We start from the raw sequence: 23,107 nt of genomic DNA on the forward strand, positions 1-23,107 counted from the left end.
GTGGTCAGGCTCACTGACTTGGTTGATGTAGGTCATCCCAATTGCGTGGATCTATCTTCATGATGTAAATCACTGGATTGTCTGGTCCAGACTCATTTATTTACAGACCACCATCATATAGCTGGAAGATTGCTGAGTATGGTTTAAAACCACAAACCTCTCCAAGGAAAGATAGTCCTGTATGACAGACAAGTGATATCTTATAAAGTATTTATTTACAATACATTTTAAAACTTGTACCTGAAGGACAAGTGTGACCATTTTGAGTGTTTCATGAAAACATTCTGATGTGAAAACAATGAGACAGATGAATGTACAAAATGACTGGGTCATGAACCAACCAATGAAATATATGGATCTACAATATTATTCTTTGGCTCAGTACATTAGCTATTACACCAAGGAAAGGGCACTTTGTAAGTTCTTAAAACTTACATCCAATTTAAACATTCTAAAACCAAAAGATGACTATCAGAAAAGATAAAACAGACTTTGCTTTCAATGCTAAGGTATTCAAATTTAATGTATAAAACAAAAAAGACTAAAATTAATGGAAGCTGAAAGTAACTACAAGCAAGGGAGAGAGAGAGTTTGATCAGTTCAGTTACATTATTGAGCTAATGTGGGGGGAAGCTCAAAATGGTGCAGATCATTGACATTTATCATTTTGGGAAACCCCACAAGCACAATAACAGCGTGGATGGACCATAGCAAATGTGTGAGAATCTGCTATTCTAACCCATAACTGAAGATCCTCATATAGCCAGGAGACCTACTCTGCACAGCAAGTAGCAGAACCTGAGCTCACAATTCCACACCATGTATTAATACTGAACGAACCGGCCTTAATTTCAGTATCTGTCAGAATGACATCGGACAGTATGATTTTCCTTGGTGTTTATCGAACATACTTTTGTCCACAGGTGTCAAAAGATTCAAGTGGCCTGTCTTGCTTCAGATAACACTGTCTGTTTGTAAAGTTCACCATACACTGATCAAAGAGAGAACAGTCCTCATTATTCCACATAACTTATTACTATATAATATATAAATAATCAGAAAATAAATAATTTTACTGACAGGTAATTAAGGTTCTGCAATGATACAAATGTATGATGGTAAATAATGAACTTATTACATCTGACAATACTTAACCACAAGCATTCTCCTCTTCCTGTTTTGCTCACCTTCCATTTCAATTATGTAATTCAACCACACACAAAATGTACTCCACTTTCTGTGATATTCTTTGACAACCTTTTTGACATGGTTTTTATAGTTCTGACACATCCATATAGTTATTGCTAAGTATGACAAACCACATAACCAACATGACAAGAATGCCTAGAAAAAAAATTAAAAATATAAAATAATTGTTCAAGAATAAATTGCTGTTCATGCATACATGTGCAAGATCAGATTTGGAGGTTAATATCTAAACAAAGTAAAGAGGAACAATTCGTCTATCTGAGGAGGTCTCTTATGAACATCTGTTACAATGTCCAGTCAAAAAAGAAAATCTATCAATAAAAACTGAGGGTTAATAGATAAAATATGTCTTTATCAAAATATGCAATAAAAAACAGGCCATTGGAAATGTGACTGTGCAAATCTGATCACCCACCTGTAACCTGTTTAACAAAGTTAATAACCAGTGACAGTAAAAGTAGTTTCAATTTATGACATTCTTGAAAATTATCTCAATTTGTTCAAACAGTAAACAAACACTGAAATAACACAATGTGATGCCTTAATATGATTGGGGAAATAATACAATATCATTATAGAGTTTCACAGGATTTCAGCAGAGACTAAGGCTTATAAACAAATTAACGTCTACAGGATTTCATATCTTTATCTCTTCCGCACAATGAGTGATGATGAGACTGGATATGAAACAGTAAGATGGTCACAGATCAAGACAGCAAAACAAATCTCAAGTTTTCTTTACAAGTAAAGAACAACATCAATGCAAATACTCTTAAGGCATTTGAATGTCCAGAGTCATCTGTCTGACATATGAAGGGCAACAGTGACCATTGTAAATTGTGGTAAATGCACTAGATCATCATCACAGAGTGTGGTACAAAAGCACTGTTTATGTAACAATACACTGGTATGGACAGAACAGCATCTGCAAATACTGCAAACACCAAGTGCCCTCATTTTGTTCTGGTGAAAACACAGTACTTGAATTCCCATATCCAAAATATTCTGATATGATTAATTGCATGAGCATGCAAAAAACGAGATAAAACAAACACACCATTCATGTTCTGTCTGGGTAATGACATACCAATTATATTCACATACCACGAATGGTCAATGTTGTATCTACAAACAATTGTAGTCCTCATCAACCCATTTACTCCCCCAATCAAACGTTGAAAGCAATGTATAACCATACAAATAGTCTCTGATCACAATTAATACAAAAAGAGTGAAGGTATATTGGTTTTAATAGTACCATGGGTGTAAAACACACTTTAAGGTAAATGTATAGGTACACATTCTAAACCAGCCTTTTCATGGCATAATCAAATTTCAAAGTTTGTCCCTTCTGTGAAAGTATCTCAGATTTATACAATAATTATCAAAACTTCTCATGTGGTATGAGAAGCATTTCCAATTAAGGTTTAACAGTTCCAGAACACAAACTATCAAAATATTGTATACTAAGATCTATAAGGGTTTACTTGCATCACATTCAGCTTATGAAACAAATGACAAAAGCACAAACAAAACTAGATTAATAATAAAATAAGAATAATCCAATAATCATTCTCCATCACTATCAATACAAACTTGGACATTGTATATATCCAAAGGTACTCAGATGAATTGTTTCAAATATATGCATTGGTCTAAAGACAGCACTTGTGCACCACAATTAATTTTCATAAATGCAATGATGTCATATGTTATAACAGTATAACTAGCAGATCTTGAGGACAACTCAGTGTTTGACACTGACCAAAATATGTCAGTGGTTCTAAGGACCAGCACCTAGAAAAGCCTACTGGTCCCGTCGGTTCTTTATACGACACAATGGTGCTGACTGAAACAGGACCTAAATGATATTACTTTATTTGAATTCTACAAAATGAATGTTTACCAAATGGCAGGAATAAAAGACAAATTAATGCTGGTTAACTTCAGAGGTTTATTTGTTTGCAGCAGGTCAACTCATAGCCTTTTCCCATATATTGTGTGTAAGATTCATTAGTTCCCTTCCCATGTTTGCAGATACTTTATCCTGTTCATACAAGTGAGCGTGCATTATTAGAACCAGTCAAGAAAGTAACCACTATACAGGGCTGTTTAGGTAGCTGATTTGGCTTTGAGTCCATCTAACACTGATTTCAAAAGTGTTACTAACTTTAATTACTTTGTTCATCCCCCAAAATAACATCAGACCATGATTTATTTCATTTTACTGGTCCTTAAGAAAATATGCCAAACTCGGCCAAGTAGACCAGTGTTAGTGTCAAACACTGCAACTATAGATTGGAGATTTGCATATGGATTAAAATAATGGACAGTACAGATTGATATCAACATTTATATTTTGTTCAGATGAGTTAACATTCACCCTCCATTATTCTTTCTTTCATCAACATACTATGTGATCCAACATGCCACATAACATGCAACACACCAGAAATATCTTTACACAAATTAGGTAATGCCTTATTGTAATCAATACTTGCCCTTCCTTCATGAGACTTGGCATTTCCATATGTAAACTAAATATTGAACCAGGCCAGATAAATACTGCCCTTCCTATCTATGTCTATGCAATATTTTGACCACATTTGGGTATCAACAATGTTGAACACATCTCAGACTATCCCTCATTCACACAACCCCATGAGCACTGAACCCACTTTGTACATGCGTATATCTCCACATCCCATCATCGACGGTCTCGATGACGTCTGTCCCTCTCCCGTGACCTATCCCTATCATGATCCCTTTCTCGATCACGATCACGCTCCCTGTCTCGTTCCCGATCTCGACTACCGCCCAGAGTGCCATGACTTGTTCGTCGAAGAAATTCATTCACTTCTCTCTCGTACTGTGAACAGAAAATGCAGGAGTAATAACACAAATTTCCCTGTAGTCTGAGAGAAACGAATTGTATACCACATATATGGAACTTACTTATGACAAAAACTGTGTTCTTTAACAATTATGAGCATATCAGAATCTGCAAAGACACTTCGGGAATCAGTTGATAGTTTTGATTACAGATTGCTGGTTAAGAAGATATCGTAAGAAAAACTGGTGTAGATTCACATAAACTCTACTCACACAATGGACGCGACCATAATACTGCCATGGAAAACATCTACTTTGGTTACCACCTGAAGACCATTAAATATGTGAATATATGTACCGAGCGTTTATCTGGTTCTCTGCCATCCCTCCGTTGTCTGTTCATGGACATATCTCCATAGTTGGGGCCGGACATGAAGTCCCGGGGTGCACGGTTGTCATAGTGGGTGGTGTATGATGGTGGGGGCTCGAAGTAGCCAGGTGGCTGGAATTCCAATTACAAACAGTTGCAGAGTCATATCTATATCAAAATCATGTCATGACCTTCAACGATAAGAATATAGTTCCGATCCTGTTAGTCGCCTCTTTTTTGACAAGCATGGTTGCTGAAGACCTATTCTAACCCAGATCTTCACGGGGCGACAAACCAATGATCATACTTAGGGTGAATGTGTCATTCAAACCAATGATCATGGGATAATGGCCTGACTAAAGGGATGCAAGTCGAGACCACTGGGCTGGCTGTGCATCCTCCAACAATTGTTGTAGACATTTGATTATGACTACTTTGGAGAAATCCACATGCATAGATCTTCACAATGATCATATTCAGGGCAAGTATCTGATTCAAACCCAAAACAGTAGGTTCAAGCAGAACTAGAGAGAACAGTGCTTTAGACCAATGGGCCCTACTTTGTAAAGAGAGAAAAACATCTACGTGTGTGAATTTCAATGAATTATTTGAGTAAAACAAGGAGGGGGAACATAAGACCCTCAATTTCCATGTTGGCAGGGACTGAAAGGAAAGTCTTACCGGTGGGCCATATGGTGTCATAGGTGGAACTGGAGGGCGGGTGTGGGCAAACTCTCTCATGTAGTCACTGTAGGACTGAAATAACAGTATATCCTTGTATAAAGAAGAATGGTATAACCGAACATGCTGAAGAAAGTGATTCAACTGTTTAGTACTGAGATCAGTAACAAACATTCAGGAAGTGTAAAGATCCAAGTTCTTAATTCACTATATTCTCAAGCAACAGAATAGCTTATTTACCCCATTGAGGAAGGTTTCACGTCGAACACCTGGAAAGCCACGAGGTCCTCTGGAAAGAAAAAACATGGCTACAAATTTTGGTTTCAAGTTCCCTCTGCCAAAGTTAAAAATACTAGTTTTATTTGCATACTTCTTCTGTTTAGAATGGTTATACAGTTCCATGTGAGATAACAAATGCCTTTAGGTGACCAACGATAATTTACCTTTGACGAGTAAAGATATATTTTTATGCTCCTCTACATGCTCTAGGTTACATTTAATATCTTTATAATTTTACAATTTGTAAATCTCACTGAAAGATGCACAACAGAGTATTTTCAGTGGTCATTGAACCAGGGCAAATGGCAATGCAAGGCACTGGATAAGAGAAAAAATAGACACCTCCCAACCCCCACCCAATTCTCTAATGATAATCTGTAACCTAAGAGAGCTCAAATATTGCAAAATAATCCTTATGCGTATATCTCTGAACTACTTTTCCTTTACAGTATGTTAGCACGTTTCCAGATTAGCCAATCACAAGTAAGCTTAAGAGATCTTTCGACAAATCTTCATAAACACTGATTAAAATCAAGATATTCCATACCTCTCCATTCTTTTGTCCTTGAAAAATCCTAAAATGAAGAAAATACTGCATTTGTGAATGATGGCTACCATATATCTTTGTATGGCATAACTTGAATAAAAAATCATGCAAAAACAATCCAAGCTTGACCGCGTAAATCAAAAGTAAACTTGAAAGGTTAACCAACAGGAACAATAAATTTTAAAAAATCATTTACAAAGAAAACTTTCAAATTTGAGGTCAAAGTAAGACTACCATGCAAAAACACCTTTTCACAAACCCAAAACTGAAATCGTCACTTGATGGAAAGTGATCTATCCAGCAATTTTACTTGCGACATCCATCACATGCAGGGAAAGCATGCAAGTACAGGATAACCACATAATCATCACCACCATGATAGAACTGTTTTTGAATTTCAAGTCTCGTATCGGTGCCATCAGTCTGATGGGTTAACCATATTGTCAATAAATATTATTCCAGATGGTGTACTGCCCTCATGGTAATGACAACTAACCATCTCTGCCACCAAAGTCACCTCTGCTTCTCTTGTTTCGAGGTCCTTCATAAAAATTCTCTCGACTGTGTCGTCGTCGTCTGCAAGTCAAGGTGAGCCACATTTCATTTCTACTCGGATATTGCTACAATTTACAATATGATGAGAACAATACATCAATGTTGCATCAGCACCTTACTGCCAGTTTGTAAAATGTGTTCATGTGTAAAATATGTAACTTTCTTCTGCACAGACAGCATGTTTTGTAAGAGGTAAGAGGTAGGGGGAGAGGAAGAGAAATACCTGTAGGTTTTTGTTGATTACCAGACATAAACATTCATTTTTGTATTAGAGTATGTGTGTGGGAGTACGGTTTTACGCCGCTTTAAGCAATATTCCAGCAATATCACGACGGGGGACACCAGAAATGGGCTTCACACATTGTACCCATGTCATTTTGTATTAGAATGCAACCTAAAAGCATATAGTGAAAATACATGGTTTGACTTTTTATCTCATGTTTAGATAGTAACTAACTTGTCTTATACTGTGTGAGTGAGTGCTTCTACTGAGAGTGATCTGAGTTAGGTGTAAGGCTACTTCGAACAGTATTCATGTTACATCATGGTGTGTCAACTTGTGGAAAGAAAGGAAGTGATGCAGGTCTTAGACCTTTACCACCTTGGTGAAACCAAGCAACTCTGCACAGAGAATTGTGGCACCTTAAGACAACTTGGTCACCCCAACACCCTTGTCTTCCACTGAATGCAAGAGAAGGATATCATGGGTAGCGTGTGTATGGAAAAAATAAGTCTTCCAAGAAGTAAAGACACTGTTGAGGCATTAGGTCCACGTTCTGCTGCTAAAGATTATACTAACAAGAGACATCCGAAGATGACATATCACCCCCGACGTGGCATGTCGGTAAACTGTGTGTACCTTCAAATGTATTTAGATTGGCAAGAAAATCTTTTTCCTTGATGCCAAAACCAGAAATATAATGAAGGTTATTAAATATTGGTTCATGTAGCTCACTTTCTGATGATCTCATGAAATTATAATAACAATAACTTCACAGATTCGCATATGAATAGCTCTGTAGTAGCCTCATGACACAAAGGCATAAAGAGAATGTACTAGGGATTGACAAAAAAACAAACCTAAACATCTTGTTTCATTATATGTCAGGGGCTACAAATTAAAAAGATTAAAATATATAAAAATCACAAACTGCACTACTAGTGAACATGATAGATATTTGCATAGTTTGGTGAATCTCTGTCGCATAGTTTAGAAGATATGCTCCAGACAAGGACATTACCCTAAGTTCAATAATTTCCAATTTAAATTGAAAAAAGAAAAAAAAAAGGAAAAATCTGTAAATAGCAAAGGCACCACTACATAACCTGCTTGATAGGTGTAAAAACGTTTGAGAAGCTAAGTTGTATGGTTCGGGAGATAAGGTCTGGACAAGAGCACTACCCTCAAATTTCCTAAGTTCATCATATTTCCATGGAAACAACAAAAATATAAAATTCTAAAAATCTCTAAATAGCAAAAGGAACTTCTACTGAGCCTGATTGTTAAGTGTAGCAAGTTTTGGGAAGCTAGATTGTACGGTTTAGGAAATATGCTCCAGACAAGAGCACTACCCTCAAATTTCCTAAGCTCATCATATTTCCATGGAAACGACAAAAATATAAAATTCTAAAAATCTCTAAATAGCAAAAGGAACTTCTACTGAGCCTGATTGTTAAGTGTAGCAAGTTTTGGGAAGCTAGGTTGTACAGTTTAGGAAATATGCTCCGGACAAACAATGATTACAGACGGACGGACATACTGATGGCTATACCGATGTGTTTTCATATATTGTATCGTATCTTATCATAACTCCTTGTTAAAGTATTTCAGTTACGACAGTCATGGTGATACAATTGTTTTGTAAAATGGTCCCGAGATAACCATCATGTCAAAATGAATTGTATCGTTACAGCCCTAGATATGACTACTTATGTTTGAATTTGTCATACAATAACGTAACAAATGTACATGATGAAGTGCACCTCCATTAAAAAACAAAACAACAAAATATGCTGCCAATGGTTTCAATTACCTTCATATAACCATAATATGCACTTCCAGTACAATCTTGATCCCAAATTTCAACCAATCACATGTCTATTTCTTGTTGGAAACATGGCAGCCATCTCTAACATGTCATATCAACGCAGGTTGATTCAGTAAACAGTAAACCAGAACATTGTTACAAACTATCACACTACTGACCTTGACCTTCAATGAAGATCACTCAAAATTTTCCACTTCATCACTCCACATTTTGGACATGTAATAAATCATACCTGACAGCAGTAAACATGTTTTGATTCATCTTAAACATACATTCGTTAGTGTATGACCTTGAGAGTGAATTTGACCTTAAAAATCACTGGCAAATATTTCAAGCATTTATTGTAAGGATATACAGCATATAATTTATAGTCAAATATTGCATTCTAAGGAAGAATTCAATGGAACAAAATAAATCATAAGCAACTTACTTAAAGTAGCATTGGAAGTAGGTCACCATGACCAACTACTGTATCATTACTCACATTGTATGACCACCACTGCTGAAGAAAATCGGAGTGAACACTGTAGTAAGCATGGTAAGGGACAGAAGGCATTTCCCATGTCATGGAACAATCCATTTCCACTGAACACATAACTGACTATGTGATGTTGTGCCCATCTCGTTTATGTTGTACATGTATGTCAATAGTTGAGTTTACTGTAGCCAACAGGGAAACCTTCCACCACTGCTGTTATTGACGGCATGGATTATGCACATCCACCCGTTTGATTGTCAGGTTGTGATCTTAATTTGTGTTCAGCAGTACATGCATAGGGCTTAAAAATATCTGCACATATAGGCATTATGGTGAAAATGGCAAACGTATTAATAACCTTCACCGTGACCCTGACCTTCTACCTAGGTCACTCATGACCTCTCAACTTAACATACTTAAGGAAGTTAATTTACTAGACCTTGACCAGGAAATGTTTCTCTTGTTAATGGACAAAAAAACACTTATCTTCAGGATATATGACCTTGACCTATGACGAGTGATAAGTGTTAAAAAGAATTTCCCATAGCCCATGATAGCCAAAAGAGTGACTTCCTTGATATATGCCCACACCAATGAGGACCACAGGGGACAAATTTAAGACGGACCTTAATGTATGTCCTTACAAGTCTACTTAATCAGGCATTGTCGTCTGAGGTGACGCAATCTGTTGTGTAGAGTTGGGTCCCTTGGGCACACCAGAAATCTATGGTACCGGTAGTTGGTTCGTATTGTGGTTTACCCCAAACATGTTTCTAAGCTTTTCAGCGCCATACCCCTGCTTGTGGGTTTCACCAAAGTGGTAGCCATCTAAGACCTGCATCACTATGGGCTTTTTCCCCACATCAAGTTGACACACTGTTATAACTGGAATACTGTTCAAATGGGCGTTAAACCCAACTCACTCATATGTTCATCAGCATTATTTAAGCAATAAAGATAGCATAATCAATATTCCACGCCACTGGGGTAAAATGACATGTAACAAGTAGTGTCTTAGAACCCTATCTCAGTTGACCTATTCTGAACTGGAATCTCCTTTCAACATTTTATTGTGCTATAATCACAAAAATTTCAAACAGTTTATTGTCTTTTGTTATGTTGCAATTGATGGTTCAGAAAGAATGAATAATTGACAATTAATAAAATATCGTCTTTGTACAAAAATATTATAATAACTTGTTGGCAACGTTTAGGCATTTTGTACTGCTTGGACTGAGAATAGATTTCCTAACATTACACTTACTTTTGTTCTTTAATAATATATTCACTGCTCATATATGTCATGATAAGTTAATCGTGATGACCAAAGGCCCTGATCATGTTGATTCCTGAAGTATATAATTAGTCCGTTCTGCTGTGTGTGAAGTAACATTGTTACACCAGTAAGCACATGAAGAGTGAGTGAGTGAGTTAGTAAGGTTATACGCCTCTTTTAGCAATATTCAAGCAATATCACGGTGGGGACACAAGAAATGGGCTTTACACATTGTACCCATGTCGGGAATCGAACCCGGGTCTTCGGCGTGACGAGCGAACGCTTTAACCACTAGGCTACCCGACCACCCAGCACATGAAGAAAAGCTGTAACATAGTGTAAGTAGTCCATATGGATCGCGGGATTAAAATGTTTTGTTTTCAACTGTGCAACACGTCACTCATTTAAATGTTTTGGTGTGTTCTTTGGAAAATAAGATTGCCAACATAAGTAAACAAACAAATTCAAACTTTTGATCCATCTTCGAAATCAGTGAATCTCATTACACGATGAGCAAGATAAGAAGTTCTACTTTGTAACTGAGAAAGCTGAGACAGGTAATGCTCTTTTCAATTTCTGAATTCACAGTTTATTTTGTGAGACATACTGTGCATTTTTCAATTTCAGTGTGTTCATATGCTCATTTACCATTCATCTGTTCAGTTTACCATGTTTACTGTTGTGAAAGCTCATTTCATTTTCACTTATTGGTGGGAAACCACTTGAGATAAGTGGTATCAATTGAATGTGTGAGGTCAAATTCCAGGTCAGTGACTGGCTACTCCACACTGATGACTCAGGTCTGATCATGACACTGCTTTCCTGATAGTAACTTATTCATGTTTCTTGTGCATTAATCACATTTAATTATGTCTGTGTCAAAGCATTTCTGCAGAGTGTTCAAGAAATGTTCTTTGATCTTATCTAGTTTACATCATCATCGCCTTGATAATCCAAAGACATAGCTGAAACTTAGGATCACACTAGGAGTGCAGTCTATGCTAAAAACATTCGAGTCTTCTGTCCCAAACACGTCTCTGATCATCATATTGAGTAGATTTTAGTGTAATTATATGGACTATTTTTAGCTAAGCTTAGTATCCCTGTTAGTGATATATTCTGGCATTAATATGTTTATCAATAGGGTTGGTTCGCTTTGGTTTCTTATCGGTTCATAACACATGTAACAAAATTACTAACATGTCCAACCAGATATCAGAAGTTGAAATATTTCTATCTTCAAAAGGAAATAAAGTGTTTCATCACTGTGATGTGTGTGGGTTGTTGATTCTCAAAAATATTTTCTTGAAGCCTAACACTTCATAACCATTGTTCAAAAGATTTGCAATCATGATGATGAATATTTAGTTACTTAAATGTATGTTCATTTTCAATGTCTTAGCTCAAGGGTATTAACTAATTAATGTATATGGGTATCCCCTAATGTATTCTTGTGTAAGAGTTAGCATGTCAACAGTACATACACAATGTAATTAACTGATAACAGTGTTGTACAACATCCATGAATGGAAACAGCCAACCAATGCTCAATGTCAGTACGGTCAATCATTCACATGAAATACTGGTGTAAAGTGTATGGTTAGCTATTTTGTACAACACAGATGGGTTGGCAATTTGGGTCAAAAGACATATTAAACATGTTTAAGAGTGTATTTTATGAAAGTGTACCAGTAAACCAGACACCATCTTCGTGAGTGTTCCTGGCACTAATGAAATAAATGTGTACAAGACGCTGCACAGAAAGGTGGCATGATGCAACAGACAACAAACCTTCACTGTCTGCCTGTTGAGGATTTGGGTAAATGCTTTCATTTTCTTGTACTTAAAACTGCAACAAATAGTTAAAGTACACATACCCGAATCTGGCACTCGTACATCGGCAAGCAGGAAACACATCTCGAATTAACACAGCACATCCCAGACACGGGGAGTCCCATGTGATTAAAAACTTGGTCCCGTATCGATTTGACAGATAGTCCATTATCACACTTATATTAGTCCCAATTAAAGCTTAATATGAAGAAGACGTTAGGTCCCTTTTTTATTACCGACAAGACCCTTGGCTCTCGACCAACGGCCCACATTTTTAGTCCATTCTGGTTGCAAGGACAGGGACGCTACCAGGAACATCCAGACTTAAGCCACATAAAACACAACTGTCCACAAGAGTGGCTAGGTGAACTCACCATCCCTATTTTTGTGCTCTTAACAAAGCAATGCATCCCCCATGGTAAGTCCATAAGGCACAATGGGAAGTGCACTGCATGCTTTGGTGGTATTTAGTCCATATGGGGAGCCGGAATCGTCTCTGGCTAACACTTAAACTTCAGCTCGGCATTTTTGGAAAACCATTCACAGGTTTGGATTTAGCTTTTTAGAAGCTTTAATTGGATATTTCTTGCAGGCATATTCTAAAAGGCCTTGACGGACGAGATGAAAGATCCACACCTCTTGATTAGAGAGGCACTGGAGGCACAAATTCTGGAAGTCTTCAATGTTGGTTTTACCAGTTCCAGAAATTGGAACTTCTACCCTGTAATGATCCTTCCAGAAATTTTAGTTAAAAACGACAACTTTTAGTCCATTGGTACTTACCACCCACCCAAATGCCCACCCAAATAGATCTTGTTTTTTTAAAGAAAGAAAGAGTTAATACCCTTACACACCCCAATGCACAGACCTCTCTTGCTTCAGGGAGCAAGTTGGATTTAGAAATGATAAACATCACCACTGTATCCATATTGAAAGGAAAAACACTCATGTAAGTCCTCTTCCTCCACTATGTGAAGTCTGTGGCAATGTTATAGGTCCTAACCTAGCCATGTCGTTGAAGCGCGGATTCCTTGGTCTGTCACGGGGTCTCTCCGGACGTACAAGATGACGGGATCTCCGAGCTTTGCGTACAATTGAACTGATGTCCAGCTTGTTGTCCGGTGGAAACATCTTGCACAGGGCTTCACCACATCGAGGTTCAATTTCCTGAAAATATACACCAACAGTAGCATTTGTGGAATGACTAGAAAGCCAGACTTTTACTAAATTCTCATTACAAATAGCTCCATCAAGCATCAGTGGGGTAAGCATGGGGTTTAACTTTACGTTCAAAACTATTGCACTTACATAGTGATGTACATGCACGTGTGGGTGTGGCTGCATATATTAGTCCAGACTAATGCCTGTTTTATAGTGCTGATATACCATGCCTTAGTTTCATAAGGATACCCCATATAGACACAGTATACTGTGCTGACCAGTACTTGTCTTATCCCCTTAATGGTGAGTGCCATCTTTTAGCAACTTTGAGTGTGATGTGGCCATGGATAGAACCACCGACCTGCCACTCCCCAGGCTGATATAGTTTCAGAAACCATTCACATACAGATCTATGACAATGCCAGGTACTCACCTGGCCATCTCTTCCTATCTTCACAGGCTTGTTGTCATTCCAGGAGTTATGGAGATGAGCTGCCTTTGTAAAAGGTAGTTCTCGTCTGAAAAACATTCACCTGTGTAATCATAAACCTTAAATCACATGTTTACAGTTTTACTTAACTGAGTAAATGTGCATTCACAGTAACTCATACTTCTGCCTTATGGTGACTATTCTTTTAACATATGATGATTTGCTGTATTTAGCCTTACATTTTCCCTCAACTTTTTAGGAAGCCAAAACTTAATAGTTGAGATGACATTGTTTAGTTAATGTTAAAGGTTTTATTTTGTTTTTTTGTTTAACACCGCACTCAGCAATATTCCAATTATATGACTGCGGTCTTTAAATAGTTGAGTCCGTACCACACAATCCAGTGACCGACATTATGAGCATCGATCCACATAATTGGGATACTATGACATGCATCAAACAAGTCAGAAAGCCTGACCACCCGATAGTTGCCTCTTATGACAAGCATAGTCCGAATGTTAAATGTGAGCACCATACATCCAAGACCTTACCTCCCAACCCAGTCCAGCTTGAAGACAGCACTCAGTGCACGGGCACTCATCCCTGGGGGTAGAACCCATCTGATGGGAGGGTGATCCTTGGTTGATTCCTCACCAATACGAGCAAACCCTGAAATAAGTCATGATCTATGTTCAACACAATATTTCCACAAATACACAATAAACATGGCAACTTTGGGAACTTTTCAAATAAGTATAAATTCTAAATACAAAACATAAGGTGAAGAGGGCTCACTAATACCACCGGCTTCAACTCCAACAAATTTCTAAGTTCAGAACGTGAAAAAGCAATATTTCATCAGAACATCCACTTTTCAAAATCAAACTTTGCACTGCACCTCTCCCATTGGTATAGAAACTACACACCCAATTGGAAAAGAATCCATGAAGTAGTTTGGTTTTTTTAAGTAATAGGTCGCACAAATGTTGAAGTAAAATATTCTAAGTCACAAAAATGAATGATAGCTGTATTTCTTCAGAAAATCCAAATGTTGAAATCAAACTTCGCTCTGCACCTCTCTTATAGAAACAACAGTGTTTTACCAAGTTTGATAAGAATCTATGTTGTAGTTTTCAAGTCATAGGAACATATAGAACATAAAAACTTTTTATCATCGGAGTGTATGGAGTTCTCAGTGGAGTTGTTACTTACCTTGGAATTTGCCGCTCTCTTTCACCGAGAAGATTAGAATCACATTATTACTTTCCTGAAAGACAAGTAAATCCATAAACAGAAACATTCCAAACAGAAAATGCAGTGTTTATAAACCAAGGCAAACATCTGGCAACTTGCTGCAGAGGTCCTGTGTGACATTTCTAAGAGAGTGACATTATGTTTAGAATGCTCAACTGAGGAGTAGGTGTCCACAGTTCACTGATGACTGGTGGATCACACTTAACAGCTGGGTCCATAACCCAGGTCTCTATAGGCAAGATATATAAGGTGTGAATGTAGACGACTACTCGAGGCAAGGAAAATCTAGTAGATACAGATTACATGTACTGAGTATGTGTGTGTGGCTAATGGGTTCTTGACAGGTTACAAATCCAAAGAAATATGCACAGCCTTACCCTGTAAGCTTGGTTGAGCTTGGCTTCATTTTGAGGTGGCGTAGACCACACCCCCTTAGCTTTGGCAAGAGCTACATTCTCATGGTTGTTACTCTTGATAAGAAAGTACCTGGCTCCCTTAAAGAGATACTTCACCTTGCTGGCATATCCTGAAACCATTGGGTCTCTGTTATATAGTTATTACCAGAAATGTCATGAAACAACATCTGATCTAGAAGTAGGAGCTAATCCTAAATGACAGCATATTTACACTTATGCAAATCATGAAAACATGTATACTGATTTGTTTTGAACTATCAAGAATGTTGGTATTCATTTGAAAGATACCACTTTTTCTTAGCTACTTCTTCATATCCACGGATGTACTTTCTATAAAATCTTGCTTTGATATCAAATTCCAAACACTCAATCATTGATTCTGACACAAAAAATAGTATGTTCATCTTTCATCCTGTCCCCTTTAACCAAATCATGGAGTACTCACTTCGCCTTTCTGTCTCACTGTCACTCTTGCCACCTTCTCCGCTCTTCACGCTCTTCTCTTCATCCTCCTCACTCTCCTCACTGGCATCAGTGATATCATTTTCCTCGCTCTCTTCACTCTGTCGGTCCCACTCTATAGGAGATATCTCTCTCTGGCGTTTCTTCTTCCCTCCATGTTTGGGCTTCTTTTTCTTGGGGCTGGCCTCACCATCTGATACAGGAAATGTATGATACATTATCTACATTGCACATGAAAACACAAACATTTACATGCATGAATCACATGTCTGAGAGAGACTGGTTTTACACCACTTTTAACAATATTCCAGCAATATCACATCCGGGGACACCAGAAATGGGCTTCACACATTGTACCCATGTGGGGAATCAAACCTGGGCCCTCGGCGTGACAAGCAAACACTTTAACCACTAGGTTACCCCAACGCCCCAACATGTCAGACTACTTGCCCTAACATGGTTCCTAGCATAAGTTTCAGTTGAATTTAATGTTATTATATGAACTACATGTACTTTTAACTGAGCTTAGAAGACCATAGATTAGATTAGACTTAATTAGACTTGTGCTTCCAACGAGTGGCTGAAGTCAAGAGACTGAAATAGTAAAAGACAGGCTGACTTTCTTATAACATTAAAGCAACAGTTCATCAATTAATATTTTTCTACACTAGTTTTTTTTCTTTATAGGAGGCAGGAGTGTTTATTTATAAAAAAATTAAAAGACACTTCAAGGCATCTGTGTACATAAATGGTCTACAGATGTGAGTAACATGAACCATGAATGTTTGGTAGGAATATGATATAGTGCATTTCATCAAGTATTTGAAACATGGAACAGTGATTTCATTTGTCTGCAGGTTCTTGATGACAAAATGATGAGGCAGTGTATTTGGTAGTGAGCCGGGAATGATTTAATTAGTTATTTGGCCTAATGTACTACCAGCATCTTCATGATCTTGTAACATCTTATCTGTAAACAAGATGATGATTGCCGTTCAGATTTCGGTCAGTTGCACAATTTGCAAAGCATGTGTACTGATAACAGGGCGTTGACAGATATTTTCCAAATATTTTAATCAAGTGATCTGATGCACTTCACAAGTAAAAAATGTTTTATTACAATATAGGTCTTGATTATTGATCAGATCATCTTGACTGGGCATTGCCATTTTGTTTGAAGCAAATGCAAGGGATATGACAGGTGGAATCTGATTGGGCAGTCAAAGGGACAGAGAAGGGACACAACTAAAAATAGCCACTGGTGAACTCCAAGTGAGCCACAAACTTCCAGGCCAGGATGGCAAGGGAGGAAACTGGACTTTTATGTCAGTTAACTATCTTGCCTCATTCTGACTCATCCTTTAACTGAGGTCAACTATCTTCTCACCAGTGTTAGGTTCACTGTCACTGGCCATTGACTCCTCCCCAGTGCTGCCGGTCTCACTACGGGTGTCGTAGCCCTGATTGTCCATCACCTCCCCACTCTGCCGAAGTTCCTCGGACTCCTCGGCACTGAGACTCAGGTGGATGCGGTCCTCAGACTCGTCTCCCTGACCCTCTTCTCTCGACTCGTCACCACCAATGTCGTCTTCCTCAACCAGCTCTGCTCAGATGAAAGAATAATCAGTATTTCAAGCCAGATATGATTGGAAACATTCTCAAATCAGAATCAGGTTGATTAATTACACTTAGGGTTAATACCAAAATTCATATCTCTCAATAAAGTCAGACAAAGTTTTAAAGGAAATTGACATGTTGATCACCATCTGAACATCAAGGTTTAATATTATAATTAGATGGAATACAAGCCCATTAACAGATGGGACACAAGGAACTCTTCACTGTGAAGGAAGGATATGAATGATTTACCTTGTTTAACCTTTGTTTGGACTTCTTTCTTTGGCTTAGGTTTAGCCTTCACTACTTTCTTCACGACTTTGGTTTTGGGTTTTTCAACTTTAGCAACCTTTTCTGGCACTTCAGCTGAAACAAGAAGCCATACATTACACTGTTTAGAAGACATAAAGACATATATCAAAAGGAACACAACCTTTGGACACGAAAAAAACACTACAATATTACATTTGTGTGAGATATGAACTCTAAAAAGGCATGCGATCAGCCATTTCAATACAGGAACCAGTTCATAAGTTCAGTGCACGATAACACTTAATTCCTAGTATTGAGACATATTACATTGACACAGCAAGGTATCACTTAACATGCTTAAGAGACAGTTGTTATAGGCTGACAACTTTGGCTCCATCACCATCTTAACCTATTGTAAAATGAACAAGCATAAGACAAGGGCTGACACCAAGTATCCTTATCAATTTTTACCAAAGAAAACATCCCCACTATGTTTCTGGGATTTTTACTCATATAATATTTGAAATTCAACTGAACAATGTTGAATCTCGAGTGAGAAAGACTAGAACTCACTGATAGCATGGAATTAGAGAGTATCTCCCCGTCATTAAAATGGACTAGGCAACTACTTGAAAAAACAGAAGCAGACTTGTCACTGTCATTTCCTCAAAGCTTCAAGTCTTGATGTACCACCAAGTACTTCCAGCCCAAAAACATTACTTTCCGACCTTGTCTGTATTCAATTTCAAGACCACTTCTTAAGATCAAACAATTACCATGATTACCCAAAGTCTCAGCATTGTAAAAATAAAAGTGCAACAGTAATTCACAGTAAATGAATGTTTCACAATAACATCAGAGATAACCTTGACATCACCAACATGAGATGAGGAAGGATTTCTGAAGACACATGTAAAGAGAATTCCCCAAGGCTATTGGGAAGACGACCAAGGAAGAATAATCTGATATGTCAGTAATCTCTTTTGTCAGTATTCTCTGTCAGTAATCTCTTTTGTCAGTAATTTTTTTGTTGTACTAGTACATGCAGTAGTCATTTGAAAAATCAGCGGTAGCAGCTAAATTTCATCACAAACTTAAAGCATTCCTGTTTCAGCCTTGCCTTGCCTTCTTTGTATATTTTGTACCTTTCTCTAATGGTGCAAATTATGTACTTGAGCACCAACCATGGTAAAATTATTAGTTTGCTTACTGGCAAGGTCTCCCGGGTCTGACTTTTTGGACACTGCAGGTCTCTCAGTTGGAGTAGATTTTCTCTTCACAGTTTTGGCTGGAACTGTCTTCGAGGGTGTGGCCGATTTCTTTACAGCAGAATTAGCAGACCCTTCCTTCTTCACAACTGTTTTTTTCACCACTTTCTTTGTGGTTGGTTTGGATTTGGGAACTGTCTTTTTTACAACTGTTTTCTTCTTAGTCTGATCTGCTTTGACAATTGTTTTCTCTTCCACTGCAATTTCAGATGCCTCTGTAGGATAAATGTGTCAATATTTAATGTTTTAACTATTACGACTTATCATCAATTGTTAAGTCATCTAAGCCTAGATCTTGATGGTATACCTATCTTAATGCCACATCTAAATATCAAATCAACCCGTGTGCAAAAAACTTTGAAAAATAAATATCATATGTGCAACATTTTCAGTTTAACTTGTAATGGCAAGAGCTTTCCAACAAATCTGCTGACTTACTAGAAACAGGGACATTACAAGATTAATCCACATGGGGATTAAAACACCACACTGTAGAAATCTTGCTATCCTATGCGATTCGAAGTAAAATATAAACATCAAAAATGAAAATGACATCTAACATACTATGATTTCAGGATTTTACAGTGTGTACCTGTAACTGTAATTTGTGTAAGATAACAAAGGACTCATTACCTTTTTCTTGGTTTATTTCTGCTGTCAGTTCATCCTCTCCTACATTGCCATCAAGGTCAAGGATGTCATCCAGTACATTTACAAAGCTATCGCCACCTGCAAATTGAAGATAAATATCAAGATAAACACATCAGCTGAAATGAAAAACGTTTGTCAGTTGAATATTAAACTTCAGCTACTCCACTGAAGATATACAAAAGAATTTTTCAAGACAATGATCCCTCTTTTCAAGAGTGAGTGAGTGAGTATGGTTTTACGCCGCTTTTAGCAATATTCACAGGGGACACCAGAAATGGGCTTCACACATTGTACCCATGTCGGGAATCAAACCAGGGTCTTCGGTGTGACGAGCAAACCCTTTAACCACTAGTCTACCCGACCGCCCCTCCCCTTTTCAAGACTAAAAATAAGACCCAAGTTTGTCAGGAAATGAAGGTATGCAGGCTGCTAAGGCTACATTGAGTAGTTATGCATAGTGTTTTTATAACATTGGGTTTCATAAATGGTTCATGCAAATTAAAACTAAATGTCAAATATGAAATTAATCAAAGACTGTCTCGAATTCTGTAATACGATGAACAGAGGGAATTAAAACAGTGGAAATAGAAACTTTCAAGTTGACTAACTGTACCAGTAATCCCAATCACCAAACACCATGTGATCATGTGCACCTCTTCAGTTATACAAAATACATTTTATTATAATATCTGATATCAGATTCATATATTTTATTCATAAAGAATCAGAAATGTTTATGTCAATTTGTCATGCTAATCATGCAAACAATTATTCCCCTACAACAATTTATCCACACAACTTACTATGGATTTTACTATTTATTCAGGTTATACATGAGGAAAAAAGAGCAAAATTGTATTTTCGAGAAGGAATGAGAGCCCACATAAGCAATGAGTGAATATCTGAACAAAATTTGCACTATCATGATCTTGTTGGATGTTGTTTAAGAGAACAAGTCATGTGACACCAATGTCTCTATTAGCAAGGTGTTATATTAGGATTTTTTAATAATTCCTACATGTATAAGAGTCAGTTTTGCACATTATTTTCAGATAAGTATTTCACATTATAATGAAAATGAGCAAAAGTAAAACACGTTTTGATATGCTTGCTGTAATACGCTCTTCGCAATATGTTGTCCAGAGACGCCAACCCTTATTGAAGATTTAGAGTTATCAGTGGGATAAAAAATATAATGTCGTGAAAAGGTTCAACATTGGAAAAACATTTGCAAAATAGATGTTACGACAAGCTGTTGACATCGTTATGCTCTAAATTCAAGTCTGTAACTAGGTTTAAAAGAAAACTCTTTTTAGGGCAATGTACATTTCTAGGGACTTTCAAGGTGAATCATAACAAAAAAGTCCTTCAAAAGCAATTATGTTAGGGTATTGACCTGAAACACTGAGCAGTGACAGAAACTAACATTATCAGTCCACCAGTCCTTATTATGATGATGATATATATATATATATATATATATATGGTCAACCCCCACATAATGGCAAATTTCCACTAGTCCTATATAACAATTGGGCAGTTTGGCAAGAACTACAGGACTAGTGCCAATTTTTAACGCTGCTGATAAATATACTCCGATGCCATTAAAACGTAACCCTAAAGATAAATCCCACACAGAGTGTAGGCTAAAGCCGTTCGTGGATGGTTGAAACATTCGTCAATGTGTTCAAGTAGAGGTTGACACCTTCCACGGTTGTATTTCAAGTATGATACTCTTAAGCATACGATAAATAACGTGATCAGGCATTAACTTGGAAATTAGACCTAAACCTTTAGGTTCGGGAAAAATTCGCTACCTTTAGCATCCACATCTCGAGTTCCTTCTGAGCTCATAATGAGCTTTTCATCAACGTAGGGCGTTTATCGTCGTTGACTATCTACACAAACGATAATAAATCACTTGTTGTAGTTTTCAATTTGGTTATTCGTCGACAAATCGATTCTAACTATTACAAAGCAAACATGGCGGCTACATATCTTCGAGTCGAACACTGCGCATCTTCCGCCCCCGGGAGCAGTCGGAAAATCTCGTTTGGTAAACTTTGTTGCTCAACAGTTCCGATTGTAGCACGTGCGTTTGTTACAACTGAAGTTTGTCATGTGGAACTCAAATTATGATCGGATCGATGGAATATATGCAATTTTCACGTTATGTTTTGATCAATATAGCAAATAAGCATTCAATTATTATTTTTTAATATACTGCTACAATGTAGAAACAGTCAATCACTATGCATACATTTGCACATTCACTTGTAAGTTTTTTTACACGCCCAATTGCAATTGTCGGGTCGTACTTATTTCGGATGTTTAAATAATTGAAACTGACCGGGACCGTCTGGTGTAAATACATGAAAAAAACGGACTCACTTTACAAATTATATTTGTTGTTGTTGTTGTTGTTAAACTTTTCTAAAGAGTTTAATTAGGAGATAAGCATACTGTGTTTTCAATGTAGAGCTAGGTAGATTTACCTCTCTGGTGTCCCCGATACTTAAAATACATTCTCTTTGTGGATTTCGATCGTGCTTTCTGCACGAAATGTATTGCACACATCCTTTGAATAGTGTAGTAACCGCAACTTTGCATTTGGCAACCTTTAAATTTAGATTTAATTATTTAAATATGCCTACCGACAATGACAAAAATTACTATACTTTATTCCATAAATATTAGCTACCGCGATGTTGCGGCCGTCAAATCAGCTGGTTCAATCAGGAGCTAGGGGTTTAATGTGATTTGACAACCTCTGATTGACAATCAGAATCGAGTAAATTCCAAATTCATTGTAGAATCTTGCTATCTACAGTACCGATTGCTGCAAGGTGTGCGGACCCGTGAAGATTCCGGGGTAGAATAGGTCTTCAGTAACCCATGCTTGCCGTAAATGGTGACTATGCTTGTCGTAAAAGGCGACTAACGGAAATGGGTGGTCAGGCTCGCTGACTTGGTTGATACATGTCATCGATCCCAATTGGGTGGATCGATGCTCATGATATCAATCACTGTACTGTCTGGTCCGGACTCGATTATTTACAGACCGCAGTCATATAGTTGGAATATTGCGGAGTGCGGCGTTAACAACAAACCAAACCAAAATACAAGGTGTGCGACAGCGGTGCGCAGTCACCGCGCAGTGCCAGTCTAGAGTATTTTGACTGTAACAATCTTGCACAACTCCCAGGGAAATTAATTTAGACCATGCATTTATATTAACGAATCGCAGATTTCTGTCAGCATAGTTTTACAAAGTCTTTCCTTCCACCAGGCTTTGATATAGGCTTGTGGACACGCTTGCCTCGGGAAGATGGCAACCGTTTCGATACGTGTTTGAGGGTAGCGAGTACTGGGATTCTATTTCAGTGAAATTGGAACCTATCTGACGTAATACATGATAAATGACTTGGAAACTAATTTCTGCGATCACTTTAATCCATTGGTCGTAATATGGAGCAAAACCCTTAAAA

General features: G+C 37.5%; 1 protein-coding gene across 2 annotated transcripts; it reads right to left on the reverse strand.

The window, feature by feature from the left end:
• Positions 1–198: 198 nt before the first annotated feature.
• LOC124147965 (YTH domain-containing protein 1-like) lies at positions 199–21,638 on the reverse strand. 2 transcript variants are annotated; one of them, XM_046518836.2, is made up of 17 exons: positions 21,437–21,638; positions 19,602–19,697; positions 18,911–19,183; positions 17,701–17,814; positions 17,219–17,434; positions 15,815–16,024; positions 15,331–15,479; positions 14,912–14,966; positions 14,251–14,368; positions 13,703–13,787; positions 13,112–13,275; positions 6,436–6,494; positions 5,919–5,946; positions 5,333–5,381; positions 5,093–5,167; positions 4,400–4,543; positions 199–4,078 (listed from the first exon to the last, which is right to left on the reverse strand). In XM_046518836.2, exons 1-17 carry the CDS (start codon positions 21,471–21,473, stop codon positions 3,917–3,919), a joined length of 2,034 nt encoding a protein of 677 aa, XP_046374792.2. In that variant the 5' UTR covers positions 21,474–21,638; the 3' UTR covers positions 199–3,916. The 2 variants fall into 2 exon arrangements, with proteins under 2 accessions (XP_046374792.2, XP_046374791.2); XM_046518835.2 differs by having other exon boundaries at positions 6,415–6,494.
• Positions 21,639–23,107: the final 1,469 nt, after the last annotated feature.

The sequence above is a fragment of the Haliotis rufescens genome, unplaced genomic scaffold, assembly GCF_023055435.1.
Source record: "Haliotis rufescens isolate VD_foot unplaced genomic scaffold, xgHalRufe1.0.p SCAF_2, whole genome shotgun sequence".
NCBI classification, from domain to species: domain Eukaryota; kingdom Metazoa; phylum Mollusca; class Gastropoda; order Lepetellida; family Haliotidae; genus Haliotis; species Haliotis rufescens.